This window comes from Penicillium soppii, assembly GCF_028829465.1.
Source record: "Penicillium soppii strain IBT 18220 chromosome Unknown utg000004l, whole genome shotgun sequence".
Classification (NCBI taxonomy): Eukaryota; Fungi; Ascomycota; class Eurotiomycetes; order Eurotiales; family Aspergillaceae; genus Penicillium; species Penicillium soppii.
Window position 1 is genome coordinate 3,325,716 of NW_026643234.1, and position 19,158 is coordinate 3,344,873.

The following is a 19,158-nucleotide window of genomic DNA, read 5'->3' on the forward strand; positions in this document are numbered from 1 at the left end:
TATTTATGCGCATAGGGCAGGCACGCGGCGAACCGAGGCTCGGCAGACAATGAGTTTGATTCCAGTGAGTTCGATGATTTGATTCTGTCCACGGTGCAACAATCACTCCGACATGGACAGGACAATACAGTATACTCTCCAGAAATTCCAATAATGAGTCTTTGGTAAATAAAGAAGACTCTCTACAGCGTTGCCTAGACCAACATCAGCCTATCCCACCTCTTACTGCTCTTCCCGATGAACAGGACAATTAGATCTTCGATTTCTTATATAGCATACCGCCAGCGATCGTCAATGGCCTTCGCACCGTAAGTTTCTATCGACTCTATGCTCATCTTAACGTGATACTGAATCTTCTATGGATACGTAGACGCTCAAAGGGACCGACCACCCAAGTCAAATTCGGAGATCAGAAGGTCGACGTACTCAAAGGCGGTTACTATGACCGTTACCGCATGAACCCAAACCTGGAGGAGGTATCTCGCGACCCCGCCATTGGACTCGGAATTGACTTCTTTCGGAAGATACCCAAGAAGCTAGTCGATTCGAGGGTCGGTCAGGTATACGCACCCAATTTCTATTATCGCACCAGGAGCGTCCAACTGCTGTTCCTCGCGCCCCTCAATTCCTTGAAGTCTAAGCTTCCAGCACCCTTGGAGCCTATCATGGCGCTGCCCGGTTACGGTTTAGTCGCGTTAACATTTTACTCGTACCTCGTCTGTGACAATGATCCTTACAACGAGGTCTCGATCGCCATCATCGTCCGTCAGCCGGGCAAAGATAGTTACAGCATCACCCAACTACTCACCTCCATATGGAACCAAACTTTCTACGGATATGTGCTGGCTCTACCTGTCGATACCGAGATCGCTCGAGTACGAGGTGTATACGGATACCAATTGCCTAAATGGCTCGCCAAAATCAATCTGGAAATGGACGCTCACAACATTAAGGCCGAGGTCACCGCGACCGATGGGACACACGATTTGGCACTGGACGTACCCCTTCCAGCTTTGAAGACCATCCCGTCGGAATCTTCAATCGGAACCAACAACGCTATCAACAAAATCGACGACAAATGGCACCAGGTGGCAGTGCAAACAAATCCACTCTTGGCGGCGCAATGCATTTTCCCTAGGAACGTCATTCTCTCTCAGGGTGAAGGGCCATTGAGTAAACTCCTGGGTGAATTGGGCATTTCCATCATTCTACGGATGGATGTCCTCAAGGATGCGCAGATGGTGTTGAACATGCCCACACCCTTGAAGGCGTTCGATTAAGGTCAACTATGGGACACCACTATATGTATTCTATGCTCTCTAAACGTTTGAAGGGTTTATGAAACTGGCCTCTCAAAAATTAAAGAAAGAACCTTAGCTTGTCCTCTTTCTCAAGGACGTTTTATCTAAAAACTCGCCTAGCATGGTTCAATCCATGGTCCAAACGATATTTGGCGTTCCGTGGCACAGAAACGATTTACAATTCGCGACATCCACCGTAACTAAGATGACAAATGTACGATAGTTCTCTCATGAACAGAGATATGTTTATAAATTTATTCCAAAGTAAATCAAGGATCGATACAACATCATTATTATGCCAGACTTTACAGGCCGAGCAATGCCCTGCAACTGGCTAAATACGAGCATCAGAGAAGGGCTGCCCAGGCCTGTATTATACCGGCAGTCGCTGTGAGAATTCCGCTCGCCTTCACTCCTCTGCGAAGATACCAACCAGAGCTAGCCCAAGCAATGAGGACAAGCAGGCCAGCCATGGCACGGTTCAGTGGTTCTTCCAAGGCTTTGGGATTTCTTGCCCAATGGAGATTGAGGAGAGCTAGATGTGGACATGTCAAAAAAAGGTTCCTTGTTTCAGAAGAGGGTAAGTTGTACCTGTTAAAATCAAGTAGCCACTGCCTTGATACCATCCGACTGTACTGCATGTGTATGCAAGATTTGGCAGGTCTTGAAACTGGCGGAGGCGCTGGAATTGTTTTCCGGAAGCCTATACAGATAGTGAGATTATGTTCTATTATTGTGTAGCTTTCTCGTTGATATTTCGTTCGACACTTACTGCATGCTTTATGGCAACAAGAAGTGAACCGTATCCGGCAGCCTTTAGGAGAGCAGGGTTTGGCATGTTTATTTTTAAGAAGCACAAGAAATGATTTTCAAAATAGAGGTCAAAACTCTGGAGCAGAACTCTGGAGCAGATGTGAGAAAGTAAAGTCTCTCAAAGATAGATGATATTGATCCTACAGTATCCAGGTCAACTTTAACCTCGGCATGTATCTTCGGCTATAATTATGGTTTGACATCTTCCAGTCATTGTGGAGGCCACACTATACAATGAGCTGCGATCAAGCGGGATTTCGGATGAACAGTTCGTCCTGCTTCGTGACCGGACTCGCAAGGAATATCATTTTTGGTAGTTAGGTACAAGGTACTGATGAAGGTGCCTCGGCGTAATTCTCACCCCCGAATCTCACTCTTGCGAGACCCACTCGGCTGCCGGCCGCACACGCCACACGCCGGGGATTTTCATGGTTGGGTGCATCACCACCATTCAATCCTCACTGTTGAATGGTTTTGCTTTTTGTATAAAAGGAATGGACTACAAATTAATAGTAGTGCTATTGGGAGGTAGCGGACGAAGTCATGGTTCATCAAAATCTGAAAATTAGACCACAAAGCACGATTCAACCATTTCAGCCCCTTTCCGATCGATCCATTGCCCACATCCCATTCTGAGCATCGATGACCAAACCCCAAGCATTGTGCAGTAAATAGCACTCATTTAGCATCCCTACAGCTTCCCGGTCACGCAAGGCAAGAGGTGTAGGTAGCGGGGTGTATTAATTTGTAATCTTTATACAACTCCACTTTGGTAACAAACGTCCCTGGTATTCCATGAAGAAAGTAGGTGTCTGCGAAATCAACTGGCTATTCTTACAAGGAATGGAAGGAATATTCTTTTACAAACTGATTTTGGTGACTCGCCTTGATGCCATCCACAAATAGCATCACGGGACAATAACCTCAACATCATGATATATTTCGTGTCTCCCCCAAATAAAGTTTGGGTACGATCCAAAACAAAATCGAATGGAGTGGTTTCGATGAATTCCCCGCGATTCCTCCACTTCCTGTACCTCGTCATCCATATCTCCACCAAAGCAGAGAAAGGGACGTTCAACACTCGTCAAAATAAAATCCTCACACTTGATGACCGTGGTAACGACCAATAACTAATTTCACCATGTCCTTGTCCATCGGACCCCTAGAATCGTCTGAAATGTCAGAGTACATAAGAATGCAACTCAATGCATTTCCGTCCATGACCGCTCGCATCCTGTATGCACCTTCTCCTGAGACTGCAGAACAGACACGATTCCAGAACCTGGAGCTATTGAAGAACAATCCCGAAGTCTATTTTCAAAAGACTTTCGACCCAGCTACGGGGGATATACTGTCCTGCGCGAAGTGGAAGATTTATCCAAACGGGCGAGAAGAAGCAAAAATGGATTCCCCAAAGCTGGGTTCATCTCAAGAACCTGCAGTAGGATGGGAAGCTGAAGCAAAAAAGACTTTTCACCATTCTCTTTCTCGATATCTGCGGGATTTCATGGGCACTCAGCCTTTCTACCGTATGTTTCCTCCCATGCCTTTAGTAAGAGTCTTGATGGCTAGAAGGAGATTGCTCACGCAGGAATGTTCTAGACTTGGACATGCTCATGACGGATCCTCGATTTTCAAGACGAGGTGCCGCCCAGAAAATTATAGACTGGGGTATTGCCGAAGCAGATAGCAAGCAGCTTCCCATATATCTTGAGAGCAGCTTGATGGCGCGATCCTTGTATGAGCGGAATGGCTTTCAACGCGTCCAAGACTTCACCATGGACCTAGCAAACTATGGTGGAGTTGGAGCCGAGAGAGTCACGATCATGATTCGGATGCCAAAATCTACATAATAAAGTAAGCCCTGAAGACTGTCAACGTTTGAGTGGGAGTGATGAAAACCAAGTGGAAATTTGGGTACGAGGTAACACGAAAGCTACCAGACTGTGTAGACGGAATATGACCGTGTTTTCCAAATGCCACGGACACCATTAGCAGATAAGAACACAAATCGATCACCGCTAATGCTGTCATTTTATCAATCGTTCACAATGCAGGGGCGGTTGTAGTAGCAGGAATGGGAGGCTCGTCGCTTGAGCAGCGAGTGCTATGAAAACCTCCTGTCCAACGACTGGAAGCAAATGATAAAGGGCGTATCTTTTTGTTCTCATTGGCAGAAGCAGTATGGAAAGTGGGTTCTGAGTCTTGAATTGCTGTCAAACACATCTCATTTTCTTAGAAGCTTAAGGCTCTTTTTATGGTGGTTGAGTTGATTGGTGTAGGTAATGAGCTCGGGTGCTTGATGCAGCGTGAAAGACAAGGATTGTTTAATCTTTTCCCACCACTTTATCACGGAGCATAGGTAGTTCTATCAGGTCAGCTTGGCGATTGAATACGATTTCGGTTGCACGAAATAGCAGCACAACTGATATATGAAGAAGGCCAAGAATGCTTTTTGTTCATAGCTAAGTATCACAAGACAATGTCATTCATCACCGATGTTACCCTCTTGAAGCTCTGGAAGAAAGCCCAGGGACAATCTTCCGACGAAGGACAAGAAAGAGAAACGCGTGGATTGCATTGGGCGGTCTCGTAGTCTCTGTATTGGTGGTCAATGAGCAGAAGGCCTTTATGCTGTGCTAGAAAACACATTTAGATTTGAAAGAAACTGCATAGCGTGGTCAGCAATGAGTCTTCCGCTGTTCCTGTTATGCTGCATGGAGCGATAAATACATAAGTCAATGAGTGTGATGGTGCAGAATCGATTATGTATATGAAAGGGATAAACATAGCAAGAAAGGAATATAGGGACGTGAACAAGGTGAATCAGAAGCAGAGCAAGGCGGGATGTGCAACCAGATCCCTACACGGAGTCGTGATCCTGGTAGGTCCAATGTCCTATGTTACCAAATCCAGAGATAAATTGAAAGTTTGTTGTTGGCTTGTAAAAAAAACGAGAGCTTCGTGAGTAGTGGGTTACATTGAACAAAGAACAGGACCAAGAATCCAGAACAGGAGAGGGAATAGATCCTGCATTGCATGCTGCAAGAGGGCGTAGAAAGAGGAAAGTACAATAAAGGCATAGAGAAAGAAAACCACGCTCTATTCCTGTCCAAAGCCAAGCGTTTCCTCCACCGCAATAGACATTTTGTGCTCGAGAGCCTCGTGCGTCTTGTAAGGAGGGAGATCAAGACGGTTGAAGCTGGAGAAATTCATGTTAGCGAATTGAAGATGCAGAGAAAGAACATTAGATACATACCAAGTATGTGACTTTGGCAGCGCCTGAGGATCACCAGACTTCTCGATAGTGAAGCGTCTGGGACCGTCGGAGCCCTGAAGATCCTTGAATCCGTTGACGGGAATACGCGAGGTACCAGTGGTGAACTGAAGAAGACGCGACTTCTGCTCAGCATCCCAAGTGCGGACAATTTTCCAGAAGTTCTGGATGACCTCGTCTTGCTCCTGGTAGCCGCGGTAGTCGGTGTGCTTCTTCCAGTCGTCGACGTCGATGTCGGCAATACCACCGATGAGCAGCTCGAGTTCGCGCTCGTCGAAGACGTTGACAAGATCAGGTGGAATCAGCTCATTGAAGCCGGACATGAAAGCGTTGAACTGCTCCTCAACTCGCTTCATAATTTTCCATTCGGTAACCAACCTGGGAGATCAGTTAGCTTGTGCTCGAGGAAGATCAGGCACGTAGTACTCACTCGATGTATCGCGGCTTGTTCTCATTGGTGACGGCTATATCCCGACCACCGGGTATCAAATCCATAGTGCTACGCTCGCCAAACTTCTCATCATCAACCGAAAATGTAAGTTCCACAATTCCTTCAATGTCATTATCCCTATTGCAATGTTAGTATGAGCAAATTGATTTCAGACACTGAAAATCACTTACAGTGTCCATGCCAAGTTACGGTGTAAATCTTCATCCACACCCTCCATGTCTTGAAGAGTGACCTTCTTCCGCAACATCATCTTGTAGAAAGCTCCAATGAAGAAGGAATCCAGGAAACGACGATGGAAGATAGCCAGACCAACCACTCGGCCGATGAATTTGAAGTAATTGAGATGCTCGGGGTTCACGCCCGAGTGGGGATTAATCTGCAAGGTATAATTATCGTGGGCGGAGTATTCGAAGAGACAGTAGAAAGGATTGAACATTTCGTGGGAGAGGAGGAAAAAGAATTCACTGAGAAAGTTAGCATTGATAAAGCAAAAGGCAATGAATCAAACCATACCGTGAAAGACCACCATAATCGAGACCATCTTCGCCGTCGAACTTGATCATTAAGCGCTTCTTAAGATCGGACGCGCTCTGTCGCATAATCTCTGCGTACGAATCCTCAAAGATGTTGTTACGACGGACCTTGACATGGCACTGCCCAGACATGATGCGCAGCGCGGGTTGAGAGCGGAAGTAGATCAGCTTGCGCCGGAAGTCACGCTTATACTGCGGCACACCCTGATCCAGTGACGAAGGCAGACGAGGATCATCCCATGTGGTCGTCTTTGTATTGTGATCAACGAAATATACCCGGGCAGTGTTCGTGAGACGCATTTCCCAGCCGCTGGGAAGGGGGCCCAATTGGGATACGGGCTGTTGCTGGATAGTGGTGTTGTTGGCGCCTCCAGTAGTCTGACCTTGTCCATACATGCGGATATACTGCTGCCGACGAGGATCAACCCATGTTGTCGTGCGGGTGTTGTGGTCCACAAAGTAGGGCCGTCCCTCCGGTGTCACCCGTCTTTCCCAGCCTGGCGGAAGCTCCCCTGTGCCTGCAGTGGTGGCTCCCGTCGCCATCATAGAAACCGCAGCAGCCGTGGAGCCGACTGGGGCTCCACTTGCGACGGAGGTACCTGCATTGGGCCCAGGAGGCGGCGTAGGTATTTGCTGGGCATCTGGCAGGTTGGGCGAGTTTGCGCCAGTTCGGTCTTCAGGAAGCATTCGACTCTGATGGGCGCGACGTTCGAGCTGCATGTTGGCTTCACGTTGCGTACGCTGAGTTTGCTCATTGTAGTTGGCCGCTGGTCTTGACCAGGTCGTTGTTCGCGTGTTATGGTCCACGTAATAAGTCCGTCCCAGGTTATCCTCTCGCCTTTCCCAGCCTGCAGGGAGTCGGCCCTGGCTATCCTCGAAGGAGCTGAGGTTGGCGCGCGATGGGGCGCCCGGTCCAGGCGGGTTGGTGGGAGCACCGTTCAAAGGAGGGGGGGGGCCAGTCGGGGGAGCAGTCAACGCGTTGCGCTGGTTGAGCGAGGAACTTGATGCCGCAGCGGGGGACACATCAGCATTTCCGGGGCCTAATTGTGACTGTGGAGTCGACGCCGCAACCTGGGGCACAAGTCCACTTGAGGTGGACGTCTGGGGCTGTTGACGCTGGGCGCCATTCTGGTTCGGATGCGGGGCACTAAGGTTAGAAGACAAATTGATGATCAATTTGCCGTGAACTACCAAGTTGTCATTCGACTTTTTCAAGTCCCGGGTAAGCATCTCTACAGAACACAAATTCGTCAGCTGAGTCCACTTTTCACTGCTCGCGATCGGCGTTCTTAGGACGTACCATCACTAGCACCCATCGATAGATCAATGACATCGCCAATCCGAACATTGATAACTCCAAGGAAACCCTGATCCTTCTTCTTGAATTTTTTCTGGTCGAAGATTTGGATCGCCAGAATGCTGTCCTCGTTGACTCTCCTATAGCGAGAAACTCGTTAAAGAACACTCATCTGGTTATCTGACAGGCAAGGTATCACGTACAAGTCGAATGGCTCGTTCCAGTAAGGATTCAGAGTTTTCTTGATGACGGAGGTTGTATGTGTTTGTTCTCCTCCAACAGTAGCCACGGCGAATGGATCGGGGAATCCTAAGAAACAGCGATCAGTCCAACTCTTTCAACCCGCTCGACTCCGCAGTCGAACAACTCATCCTAGAATAGAGACACATACGGAAGACATCGCGTTTGTACAGACCATCAGCCGCGATAACTAGAGGTAGAAATGTCAGCCTCGTGCCGAAGTTGAACCCCGCAGAGTCTCATGTCGACTCAATAAAATGAGTCAAGGCGATCCTTACTCGTGACCCGGAGGTTAGGCTGTCTGTAATGGGGTCAGCGGTGATCTTCATATCGAAATAAGAGTAAATGATATCAGAACAAGCACTTACGCGGGGAGATTTGACGCCATGATGGCTCTTTACCTGCCGATCAATCACGCCCAAAGAATAGCGCGGGCGCGCACATTAAGGGGCAGAAATGCCAAACCGAGTCGCCTAGAGTCAATACTTGGAAAGAGTGGGTGAGAGGTTGATGTGCAAGATGGTGATGTTGGAAGAGGAGAAGGAAGAGAAAGGAAGGGTTAGGCGTTAAGATGCGCCCGGTTGTATGGCGCAGGTACTCGGACTACGTATTCACTATGGACTAGGTACGCGGTCAGTACCTCACGGGGCTGAGCACGGGAGATCGCCTCATTAATGGCCTGGACTTAATTAATTCGCTATATAATTAATTTTCTTTATTATATTATCTTCTTTACTTAGCCACAATTTGTAAGTAGAAAAGAGATGCTATCAAGTTTCTAGGCATACGTAATATTGGAAAGGATTTTGTACGGGTGCGGGCGGGTAGAGTATGAGTGGCAATTTGATGATTGTAAACTAGCTGATTCTCTCTATGTTGTTCAATGTCCAGGCAGCCATATTAAACATCTATAGATTGTTTATTTTATGGTTTTATTGTTAGATGGAATTTCATTTGCATTAGATTATAATTCATTGCCCCATATTATTGATGTTCAGGTACATATGTACCGCAAATGTTTGAGATCTATATCATTTCTACAGCAAAACACAGCCTTGTTCCTAGGCAGTAGCCAAATCCGAGCCCTTTTTTTTTCTTTTTGCTATTTCTCTTTTGATTGCCCGGAAATTATTGTACATCCCAAATCCCATAACTCCAAAGGCAGAGAGAAAATGAGAAGAGGAGCAGATCAAAAGTCCAGATTTCGGACGCCAAACCCGGGACTTTGAGCATCAGCGTTCCTATCACTTCACTAAGACCTTCACCAAGACACCTAGTAGGGTGAGAATCCACGACCGCGGCCACGGTAGCCACCACGGTAGCTACCACCACGAGGAGGGAAACCACGACCACGACCGCCGCGGAATCCACCGCGGCCACGACCACGGTGCATACCGGGCAAGTTAGTGCGCTTGGGGACGACCTATGACATAACGTTAGAAAATTCTCGCGGAAAGTATAAAAGCACTAGAAAAGCATAGGGCATACCTTCAAGTTGCGACCGCGGAACACACTCTCGTTCAACACTAAAGCCTGGGCAACCAGATTTGGCTCCGAGAACTCAACGTAGGCATAACTGCACGCCACATTAGCTTAGAACTTTCTGTACTGCCCTTTGTTCTAAACTCACCCTTTAGGCTGGCCAGAGAACTTGTCCAGCAAGATTGTAACCCGGTTGATCGAACCACAGCTCTGGAAGTGAGCTTGAATCTCCTCCGGGGAAGCACCATAGTCGACATTGCCGACAAAGATACTGCGCGCATCGATGTCTTCTTTATTTTCCTGCAGGTTCTCGGATTGTTGGTCGAGGGTGGCCTGCATCTCGCGAAGCTTGGCAGCCTCCGATTCCATCTCAGCCACTCGACGCTTCATGGCCGCAATTTCTTCCTATATGTTTCAATCATATTAGCGGGGAGTCTCGGCTTGATATAAAAGTATGCGACGCAGGTATGAAAGAGAGAGGCGGGAATTGGAGAACAAAGAGTCCTTTCAGGTGCATCGGGAATTCGGTCACACCTACCTCGTCATCTCCACCTTCTTCCTGGGCTGGAACCTGGTCCGCCTTGATCTCCTCCGGAATCTCCTGGCCTTCGGCAGCCATGTTGTCGGCAAAAAAAAATAAAATGTGTCGTGGGTTGGGGAGTACTCGAAGGGTCGGTGAAAGCGCCGGGAACCGATGAGGGGAGCAATCAAAGCTCTCCGAGGACCACTTTAATGATCGTCCACAATTTGAAAAGGAAAAGGTGGATTTCAAGTGGCGTAGACCTGAGAAATAGTCGAGTAATTTATGTTGGAAACCTGTCAATAGATTCTTTAACAATGAAGTCCAGAGCGAACGGAATTGAAGTTCGCTTTGGGATTATGAGATTCTATTTTAGGTATAGCGTCATTTCCGACTGGGATGGATGGCGTCACCGCCCGGCAATATATCACCTTGCTGAGGGAACTTGCGTACATTTGCTGTTTCTGAACATATGACGTTTGAAAATTCAGTGAAAATTCATCCATCATATTTGTGCTGTGCAGCTTCGCGTGTATACAGGTAGCAAATGGCGCAGATGGAACATCGTCGGCGACAGACAGCCAGTACAACATATGAAGTGTATCATTCCCAATATCAGTGCGCATTTCAGCTTCTATTTAGATGAAAAAGGCTCAGCATGGTGTGCAAGTGGAAAGGACTCGATTTAAGGTATCATGTATCAAATCGAAAACATAACAAAAGACATTAAGTCTGCAAGAAGGCCCAAATGTAAGCAGAACAAAGCACATGATGACGCGGACACCAAGAGAATATATACACGAATGACAGGAAGTAAAAGGAAAGTAGGGAAAAGGCAGTCATGAGAGGTTCAAGGTGCTCACGCAGCTGGAGGGTGGTTTTTGCGGAAAGAGACCTTCTCAACAGCAACGTTCTCCGCACCATTGGCATCGGTCTTGAGCTGATAGACATATAGGACGAGAACATCACCTTGGATCTAATCTGGGTCAGCATATCCAATAACATATTTAATACCCACAATCGCAAGAGAGTAACTCACATCCATCAAGCAGAAACTCGGTGTAGGTTCCTCGCCATCTGCCCAGTAGCCCGAGCTCATAGCACCAGTTGCACTTCCCGGGTTGATGAAGAAGCGACCTTCCATTTCAAATGCCTCAAAACGATGTGTTCCACCCCACAGCAAAACATCAACATCCATCTGGCGGGCCGCAATCAGTAGCGCGTCAGCATCGGCGGGTGGCACGATCGTGTGGCCGTGGGTGAATCCGATCCGTAGGCTGCCATGGTTCACAATTTTGGAGAGGGGGAGATTGGGAGAGTCGACGTCGTAATCGCCCTTGACCATCTGCAGGTCTGGGGCTACATCGCGGAGGAAGTCATATGTCTCGCGATCGGTCAGATTACCCAGGCAAAGGGTTTGACCGATCTTGCCAGGGGTCAAGAGTTTGCGGAACTATCACGGAATGTTAAGATAAGCGGAGAAAAGTGAGGGTGAAATGTGATAGAAAGTTGACGGACCTTGGCTGGTAGATCCTATATGATGGGTTAGCGGAGATAGCGAAGCTGACTTGGGGTTGACTTACGGGAGCTCGATCAGGGATGAACAGGTCGCCAATGACCAATACCAAGCGGGCGGTCATGGTTTAGGATGAAGGTGGGGTAAATGGAGGTCAATGGACCATCGACGATCACGAATAGAGAATCGGAGCCAAAAGGGAAACAAGTCACGGCTGTTTGGCTTCAGCCTGATCTGGAGCTTCGCGGGGAAGAGCCAACTACGCAATGCCCTAAGCCCTGTGTTATATCCGTATGTGGTTAGCGCTATCTGAACAGGAACTAAATGCATCCCGATGCTATTTTACATTCGCATTGGCTCGTTAGGCCGAACGTCTCGTCCGAATACCATTCGGATTGATAATTCCAATCCATGTCATCTACTAATGACTATTTCGAAGGTTTCCTAATTATTTACGGAAGTCGCCGTGAGGAGCTCAGGACTGGTCATACAGCGCAACATTCAGCACATTACATTAGGATCAAATGCAGTAGCAATTGCCGAGAAGACAGCGGCAATTGAATGATTTGCATATATACACTGATGCGAAATTACAGTATACATCCAAAATTAGAGATTTGTATGGATTTATATGTAACCAGGACTTGGGTATAGGTACCTCATGGTATTTCCTTCTACAATAACGAAACTACCTAGGTATGAGGTGTATATATATGTCCAATTGCTCAAAATTATACCCACTGTGATAATTACACCAAACTAAAACGATAAACAATGTAGTTAACTGGTGATTAGCGTATCATACTAAGTGGAATAACCGCAATGTAGAACCACACCTACAGCGTAGGCTATAGACTATCGGTAGGGTCCGCCCGGTGTTCTCTTTTTCCGACGACAAAACGCCCAAGGGAAAAAAAAGGAAAACAATCAAAGTGACCGGAGACAGATTTGCGAATTCATAAATACCCCAGCATTGCTCTCAATAGTTACATCTCGGTATTCTCATCCGAAAGATCAAATAACCATATCTCAATCGGCCTACCATCCGACTAGCCATATCCACCACTCATCGGCGGCAATCCCCGAAAATCACAAGCAAAGTTTCCCTCGGGAACTTCCAGTATCCAATCCCATTCGAATTTACCCCGCGGCTCGCCGCAATCGGAAAGCTGGCTTCCAAATCGACTACGCAGCGTTTGAGCCTGATCTCCAGACACCTGGACCAGCGCCTTCCGTTGCCTGACCTCAATACCCCCTTCTCGACCGAGAGAGACTCGCTTGTACCTGACGACGTCGAATATAAACCCATTGATCGCTCCATTCCCCCTGCCCCTCTCCCCGAACCAACGCCCAACATGTCTTCTCAACCCCCTCACAACACCCTCCTGATCCCAGGACCCATCGAGTTCGACGATGCCGTCCTCCAGTCCATGTCCCATTATGCGTGAGTCACTATACAATCAAAGCTCAATGTCACGCACTAATGTCCCTTTAGTGAGAGCCACGTCGCTCCCGGCTTCGTCAAGGTCTTCGGTGAGACCTTGACTCTCATTCGCAAGCTCTTCCAATCTACCTCCCCAACCGCACAACCTTTCCTTATCGCCGGCAGTGGAACCCTGGGCTGGGATCTCGTCTCTGCCAACCTGATCGAGCGCGGCGAGAACGCTCTCGTCCTCAACACCGGCTACTTCGGCGATTCCTTCGGCCAGTGTCTCGAGACCTACGGCGCCAACGTCACACATCTGAAGACTCCTATCGGTCAGCGCCCCAGCCTGGAACAGATCGAACAAGCCCTCAAGGAGAAGTCATACAAGGTGATCACGCTCACCCACGTTGACACATCAACCGGTGTTTTGTCCGACGTCAAGGGCGTAGCGCAATTGGTGCGCCGCGTCAGCCCCGAGACCCTTGTGATCGTCGACGGTGTCTGCTCCGTCGGATCGGAGGAGATTGCCTTCGACGAGTGGGACCTCGATGCCGTTGTGACCGCCTCCCAGAAGGCCATCGGCTGCCCTCCCGGTCTCAGCATCGTCATGACTTCCGGCCGCGCTATCCAGGCCTCCAAGAACCGCAAGACCCCCGCCGGATCTTACTACGCTTCTATCGCCAACTGGTTGCCCATCATGCAGAACTACGAGAACAACAAGCCCTCTTACTTCGCTACCCCTCCTACCCAGCTCATTCACGCCCTGCACACCACTCTCCTCCAGATCACTGCCGATGTCCCAGGCCGCTTCGCCCAACACGCCCAGGTCTCGGATAAAGTCAAGGCTGCTGTCGCCGAGCTTGGGCTCAAGCAGCTTGCTGCCAATCCTGAGGCCCAGGCTCATGGTATGACTGCCATGTACCTGCCCGATGGTCTGACCCCTCCTGATGTTCTCCCTGGTCTGCTTAAGCGTGGTGTTATCTTTGCAGCTGGCCTGCACAAGGAGATTGCTACTAAGTACATCCGCTTCGGTCACATGGGTGTCAGTATCACTGACCCCAAGCGCAATGATGTTGACAATGCCCTGGCGGCGCTTAAGGAAGCTCTTGCCGAGGCTAAGCAGGCTAAGGGTCTGTAAACTTTGGAATCTGATGTATATAAGACCAATTTGATAGTTCAAAGCAGCTCTGTTGGTTTGGTCTTGAATATAGATACTACAATGAATTATTGACATAGACAATATCCTCTATCGCACCTCGCTTGACTAGCCATCAATAGCCAAAGTATATGCCCCCAACTATGAATTTGTCAGATGCATTGGCGAATTCTGTGAAAGCAAGGGATGAGAACAACCAGTCAACCACATTGTTTCTCAGCCCACATTCTTCAAACCCCAGCAACAGACCTACTGCGAATCACACAAGTTGAGCAAATTAATATGCAGGTACCCGTCCCAAGCATTCACGTTTTAATGAAGTGGAATCCTCCCCATTGGTCGTTTACCCGGACAGACCAAAGCTAGAGAATGTACCCCAGGGCAACCACACTTGATTTGTGGTGTGCATTGACCAGTTGGGTCGGATAGGCCCCCTGACCCTGATGCCTGGCTGATAATTGAGCCTGGTTTCGATGTTTCATATTGAATGAGCAGGATTCAGTATTAAAATATACATGGAGCCTATCCTCGTAGTTCAAGGTCTTGATGAACTAGTACGAATAGAAAATTGCGTACCAATTTGACTTTGTTAAGAGTGGAATGTTGTGTCTTCGACAGATATGTATGCCCACACTGATCTATTCTATATATTGTATTGTATCGCTTGCTCAACTCCGTGCTATTTTTGTCTGTCTTTGTCTGTTCTTCGACTCATACCAAAGACCAAACGAACGATTCAAAATGCATTACTTAAAACCAATGTTTCCTTTTATCTTGGCCGCAGCAACCCTTAGTTCTGCCCAACAAACTGATACCACAACCACCTCCTCGGCAGATAATGCAGTGAATACAAAGTGCGAGGCGGACAAGTAGGTTAATTGCTTCTTCGCTTAGATTGGAAAAGCGATACTAACTTTCCGCTAGCGCTGTAAAGCAATGCGTCCAGTCAATGAAATCAAACCTCGATAAGTGCACATCAGACGACCGGACGTGTCAATGTATCAACAGTGCAAGTGTGGTAGGGTAAGTTTCTTAAAAACACTGTTAATTTATTATGGTTAACTTTGTTAAGCTGCTATAATGACTGCCCAAATGATCCTGCTAGTGCAGGCGCGCAGTCCATACACGAGCGAAATTGCGCGAAGACCAGTAAGGACACGCCGGCATTGACAACATCTATCTCTGTGACGGCATCTACTAGTTCAACCTCTATTTCCGTGGTATCTAGCGAGACTGCGACTGTTAGCCAAGCAGCGACCACGAATGGCAGTTATGATAATGATTCCGATTCTGATGACAATAGCGGATTCAAGGAAGGCCATCCGACCATGTCATTTAGTGGATTGGAATCTAATAATGAATTGAGCGAAAGTGCGAAGGAGGGTGGTGCTTCTAGCTTGGGGTCGTTGAAAGCAAGGAGTTGGATTGGTTTGTTAGGGCTGAGTTTGGGGATTTTTCTTTAATGCCATAGAGTCAATTGAATCTCCGAAGAATAAGGCAGAGGCTCAAGGTAAAATTGTTTGTCTACTTTGTATAATGCTGCAACAATCCAATCTTTACTCAATGTAGTTAGTAGGTGTTTTTGGCATGGCCAATAGACCAATAGACCAGAAGGGGAGAAAAGCGGTGCTTACTGGTGCCAACACACTGAGTGGGGATTAGAAAATCAACTATCTTATTACATACATCTCATGCAAGCACGGCACAAGACAGTGTACTTCAAGACCCCGCCTAGAAAAATTGCGATCCGACCTCGATTTTCGCAACAAAAGTTCGAGACGGGATACCTACATCGTAGGTCGCGGTCACATCAAACCATCTCCGGGAAAGTCTGGTTGGAGACAAGCCTCTCTAATCGAATCCAGTATGGCTGACCCCAATTCGACCGTGTCAGAAGCTTCTAGACCTCGCTCTCAACGGAGATCGTTACTCGACGATAGGCAGAGCGCATCAGGCGAGGATTACTACCATTACCGCCGTGAAGTTCCTCGCGAATTAAACAAAGATTACTACAAGATGGATCCTTATCCTATGACGCCGCGCGCTGCAAGGTTCCAGCAACCAGCCGACGATGTAATTTCATTTTCCAGGCCAATGAACAGTACTGGAGAGGGTCGAGCAAGATTGAGAGCAAGCAAAACTATATCTGACTATGGGGCTTACCCAGAACTCTCGAGCTATGGAAGTTATAATCCTCATGATAATCTCATGTACAATGAACGCCCTTACCTGCCAGTTGGTGCGGGATACGAACCATACTACTGGGTTCCAGCGCCACCGATATATGATCACATTGCACCTGGAGCTAAGACGGAACCAGAGGTGGCTATGAATCAAGTGCAAAGTTACTATAATAGTGGTGAGGATTACGACATTGTCTCAAATGATCCAGAAGACGAAGAATCTGCGGTGCACCATGTGGTTAAACTGAACTTTCCACAATCGACCGATATCAACAACGAAATTACACATCTTTTCAATGCCCGAAAGAGGGCTTTCACAGACCAGCCAACTTTTGGCTATGAAAACAAAATTGAAAAAAAGGAGTACGAAATCGTGCAAACACAACTGCGAATTGCATCGAACGACTTGGATCATGATATTGCGCTCCTTACGTACGAAGACAAGTCTGAAAAAACTGATGCGTCTAGACCCAAGCCTGAGACTCGCTGGATGTATGTGTATCCTTTGTTGAAATTCGCTGCACAGACGTCCCAAGTCTCACAATAACCAGTCACTTCCAAACCGACTCCATGAGCTTAGAGTCATTCAAGGTATGGAGTACTCGGCAAATTTAATTGAAACTTGCTCAAAAGTAGCAGATGGAAGTTCTTAAATCGAATCTCATCCCTGATGATACGACCGCTCTTCTGATGCATTTGTTCAAGCGCTTGCAACAGCACCACGAGGGATCATCCGTCCATGGCAAACATCTCGAGCCCACCGCCTTGGACTTTATTGGAGAAGGCAAAGAAGGCGAGACCAAAAAGTGCTCCGTTGCTTTCATTGCTGTTCCTTACTTAATGCTGGATTCACCTCGCCCTAAGAATGATCCCTTGACATCTCCCTCGGTACATCCGGTGAGAAGCCTATTTCAGTTCCACTACTTATTCGATTCCACCGAGATGCGCGATAAAGACCAAATTGTTCGATCAGCTCTGGAACAAGAAGAAATACTTTATGTCCCGCAGATATGGATGTTATGGATCAATGAAGGTAGATATCCAGCAAAACTGACATGAAGGCCCAAAATTTTAACGTGAAACCCGGCAGACATGATTTTCAGCATGGCTTCAACTGATATACGCAGCTTGGAAAGAGATTACATCGCCTTTGAAAAATTGCCTCACATTGTATCTGTTGCCACACAAACACAGATTCGTGTCATCGACCCTGAAGACAACCAGTATTCCTTGACATTACCTCAGCGCGGAACATGGTTTGTAAGTTTCTTATTGCATCTAAGGATCTGAGGATCTGACATTTTATGAGATTGACAAAGACCACTTTTTCTAGGAATTTATTGGCTTGTTTACTAGGGAGCTTGACTCAACCAGTACAATACGCCAATCCTTTCTCAACGACACTTGGAAAGAGATGTATGAGCTTCGCTTGAATGGAGATGAGCTTGTCTCGGAGACGAATTGGTCCGAAACGCTCAAATCACAGGAGAAGAGCAACACCATCACTATTCGTATTGTGATAAAGCCATCCCAAATATTGAAAGACCACCGAAGCATGCTACAGCATGAGATAACCCTCGACCTTCAAGCACCAGGAGTGGAATTTCCCCTTGATCCAGAAAGCTCGATAAGTTTACCAGATCCATACCGTCATTCTTCCAGATACTCGGAGAGATCGGGGGGCAGCAGGATAGCTGGACGAAGACCACCGCTGAATGATTCTTTACTTCCTGTTCACACCCCCCGCCCGATAGAGAATGGAATTATCTCATACCCTTCGGAAGTGATGCATCCCCCGGAGAGAAGAACAAGCCCACGACGATGGGTACCTGGATACCCTGCACGATCCTCTCGATATGAAGGTTCTGAACCAATACCGCGACTGATTGAGAATGCTTCGTATGGTGGATCATCAATAAACAGGCCATCATACCCTTCGCAAGCATCATATCCTTCACAAGCATCATATCCTTCACAACCGTCATTCCTTTCACAACCATTATACCCTTCACAATCGTCATACACTTCACAAAATCCCAGGACAAGAGAGCCCTCATACCCTGTTAAACTCGCAGACTTTGATACCATGGTACATTCTCAAGGGAGAGTAAGATGGGCTGACCCCGTCGGCAGGCGTCAAGAGAACGGAACTCGTTCAACTTCCACGGACCTTGAGCTACCTAGTGGCTACAGTCGGAGTTTAAAGTCCTCATCTTCTGATCAAAGCTCTACAAAAACTGTGAGACCCGTTTCAGAGAGCAGAGAAGTGCGATATTCGTTTGAGACTGCTCAGCAGATCTCGCTAGATGGGGAGTCTAAAATGCCTGATGAAAGGCTAACTGAAAGGGAAAAGGACACCTCTGCAGTAGACCTAATCGTTGAGACGGCTTCCGACTTCCACAAAGAGCCGATCACATCACCCAGGAAAGAGCCATCTGAGCCTTCTGCATCTCGAACGCATTATCCGTTTTCTGCACCAGCTTCACCTTCATGTGTCAAATCTGCATCCCCAAATGATCATTCGAATGATGATCGGCTGGTTCCTCATCGTGCCACTAAAGCCCTCCAAAGCTATGTTGAGGATGCCAATGATGATGACGACATTTCGTCGATCAACCAAGCTCCTATTGTCAACGAGACTAAGGATCGATCGTTTGCGCCAGATATGGAAATGAATAAACCCACCGATGAAGGTGGGGCAGATTCCATAGCGCTGTTTGGGAGCGATGACGAAAGGCCTAGGAGCAGCTCCAAATCTTCCAATGGATCTAGTCTATCTCCTGCTCCGAGCAGTCTCAATAAAGTCAAAAGTGGTGAATCAAGTGAAGTGAGAAGCGTATCAACGAGTTCTATCTCGAGGTCGGATGTAAATGTTCACAATGAGGTTGACTCTCAAAATCAAGAGCCCGTGGCCCCAGGTGGCATTTCAGTCTACGATTACATGGTTCCACATTTTGCAG

General features: G+C 47.6%; 10 protein-coding genes across 10 annotated transcripts; 5 read left to right on the plus strand and 5 right to left on the minus strand.

Annotated features, from left to right (window-relative positions):
* Positions 1-294: 294 nt before the first annotated feature.
* N7529_004665 (uncharacterized protein) lies at positions 295-1,280 on the plus strand (the record flags this gene model as incomplete). Its single annotated transcript, XM_057240192.1, has 2 exons — positions 295-308; positions 371-1,280. 2 exons carry the CDS (start codon positions 295-297, stop codon positions 1,278-1,280), a joined length of 924 nt encoding a protein of 307 aa, XP_057099487.1.
* A 368-nt stretch (positions 1,281-1,648) lies between these two features.
* N7529_004666 (uncharacterized protein) lies at positions 1,649-2,139 on the minus strand (the record flags this gene model as incomplete). Its single annotated transcript, XM_057240193.1, has 3 exons — positions 1,649-1,836; positions 1,893-2,004; positions 2,074-2,139. The coding sequence occupies 3 exons, from the start codon at positions 2,137-2,139 to the stop codon at positions 1,649-1,651; spliced, it is 366 nt and encodes a 121-aa protein (XP_057099488.1).
* Positions 2,140-3,258: 1,119 nt separating this feature from the next.
* N7529_004667 (GNAT family N-acetyltransferase) lies at positions 3,259-3,970 on the plus strand (the record flags this gene model as incomplete). Its single annotated transcript, XM_057240194.1, has 2 exons — positions 3,259-3,646; positions 3,720-3,970. The coding sequence occupies 2 exons, from the start codon at positions 3,259-3,261 to the stop codon at positions 3,968-3,970; spliced, it is 639 nt and encodes a 212-aa protein (XP_057099489.1).
* Positions 3,971-5,219: 1,249 nt separating this feature from the next.
* On the minus strand, positions 5,220-8,303 carry N7529_004668 (NEDD4 family E3 ubiquitin-protein ligase; the record flags this gene model as incomplete). The annotated part of the gene is made up of 10 exons (XM_057240195.1): positions 5,220-5,319; positions 5,377-5,772; positions 5,825-5,962; positions 6,016-6,309; positions 6,359-7,610; positions 7,679-7,815; positions 7,879-7,984; positions 8,067-8,105; positions 8,194-8,216; positions 8,284-8,303. 10 exons carry the CDS (start codon positions 8,301-8,303, stop codon positions 5,220-5,222), a joined length of 2,505 nt encoding a protein of 834 aa, XP_057099490.1.
* Positions 8,304-9,188: 885 nt separating this feature from the next.
* On the minus strand, positions 9,189-10,016 carry N7529_004669 (polyadenylate-binding protein; the record flags this gene model as incomplete). The annotated part of the gene is made up of 4 exons (XM_057240196.1): positions 9,189-9,338; positions 9,404-9,491; positions 9,546-9,802; positions 9,936-10,016. 4 exons carry the CDS (start codon positions 10,014-10,016, stop codon positions 9,189-9,191), a joined length of 576 nt encoding a protein of 191 aa, XP_057099491.1.
* Positions 10,017-10,776: 760 nt separating this feature from the next.
* On the minus strand, positions 10,777-11,557 carry N7529_004670 (vacuolar protein sorting-associated protein 29; the record flags this gene model as incomplete). Its single annotated transcript, XM_057240197.1, has 4 exons — positions 10,777-10,893; positions 10,957-11,370; positions 11,436-11,450; positions 11,501-11,557. The coding sequence occupies 4 exons, from the start codon at positions 11,555-11,557 to the stop codon at positions 10,777-10,779; spliced, it is 603 nt and encodes a 200-aa protein (XP_057099492.1).
* A 1,231-nt stretch (positions 11,558-12,788) lies between these two features.
* N7529_004671 (alanine--glyoxylate transaminase) lies at positions 12,789-13,997 on the plus strand (the record flags this gene model as incomplete). Its single annotated transcript, XM_057240198.1, has 2 exons — positions 12,789-12,877; positions 12,929-13,997. The coding sequence occupies 2 exons, from the start codon at positions 12,789-12,791 to the stop codon at positions 13,995-13,997; spliced, it is 1,158 nt and encodes a 385-aa protein (XP_057099493.1).
* A 759-nt stretch (positions 13,998-14,756) lies between these two features.
* On the plus strand, positions 14,757-15,478 carry N7529_004672 (GPI anchored serine-threonine rich protein; the record flags this gene model as incomplete). Its single annotated transcript, XM_057240199.1, has 3 exons — positions 14,757-14,884; positions 14,940-15,038; positions 15,088-15,478. The coding sequence occupies 3 exons, from the start codon at positions 14,757-14,759 to the stop codon at positions 15,476-15,478; spliced, it is 618 nt and encodes a 205-aa protein (XP_057099494.1).
* Positions 15,479-15,881: 403 nt separating this feature from the next.
* Positions 15,882-16,745, plus strand: N7529_004673 (Mg2+ transporter protein CorA-like/Zinc transport protein ZntB; the record flags this gene model as incomplete). Its single annotated transcript, XM_057240200.1, has 1 exon — positions 15,882-16,745. One exon carries the CDS (start codon positions 15,882-15,884, stop codon positions 16,743-16,745), a length of 864 nt encoding a protein of 287 aa, XP_057099495.1.
* Positions 16,746-17,961: 1,216 nt separating this feature from the next.
* Positions 17,962-18,198, minus strand: N7529_004674 (uncharacterized protein; the record flags this gene model as incomplete). The annotated part of the gene is made up of 1 exon (XM_057240201.1): positions 17,962-18,198. One exon carries the CDS (start codon positions 18,196-18,198, stop codon positions 17,962-17,964), a length of 237 nt encoding a protein of 78 aa, XP_057099496.1.
* Positions 18,199-19,158: the final 960 nt, after the last annotated feature.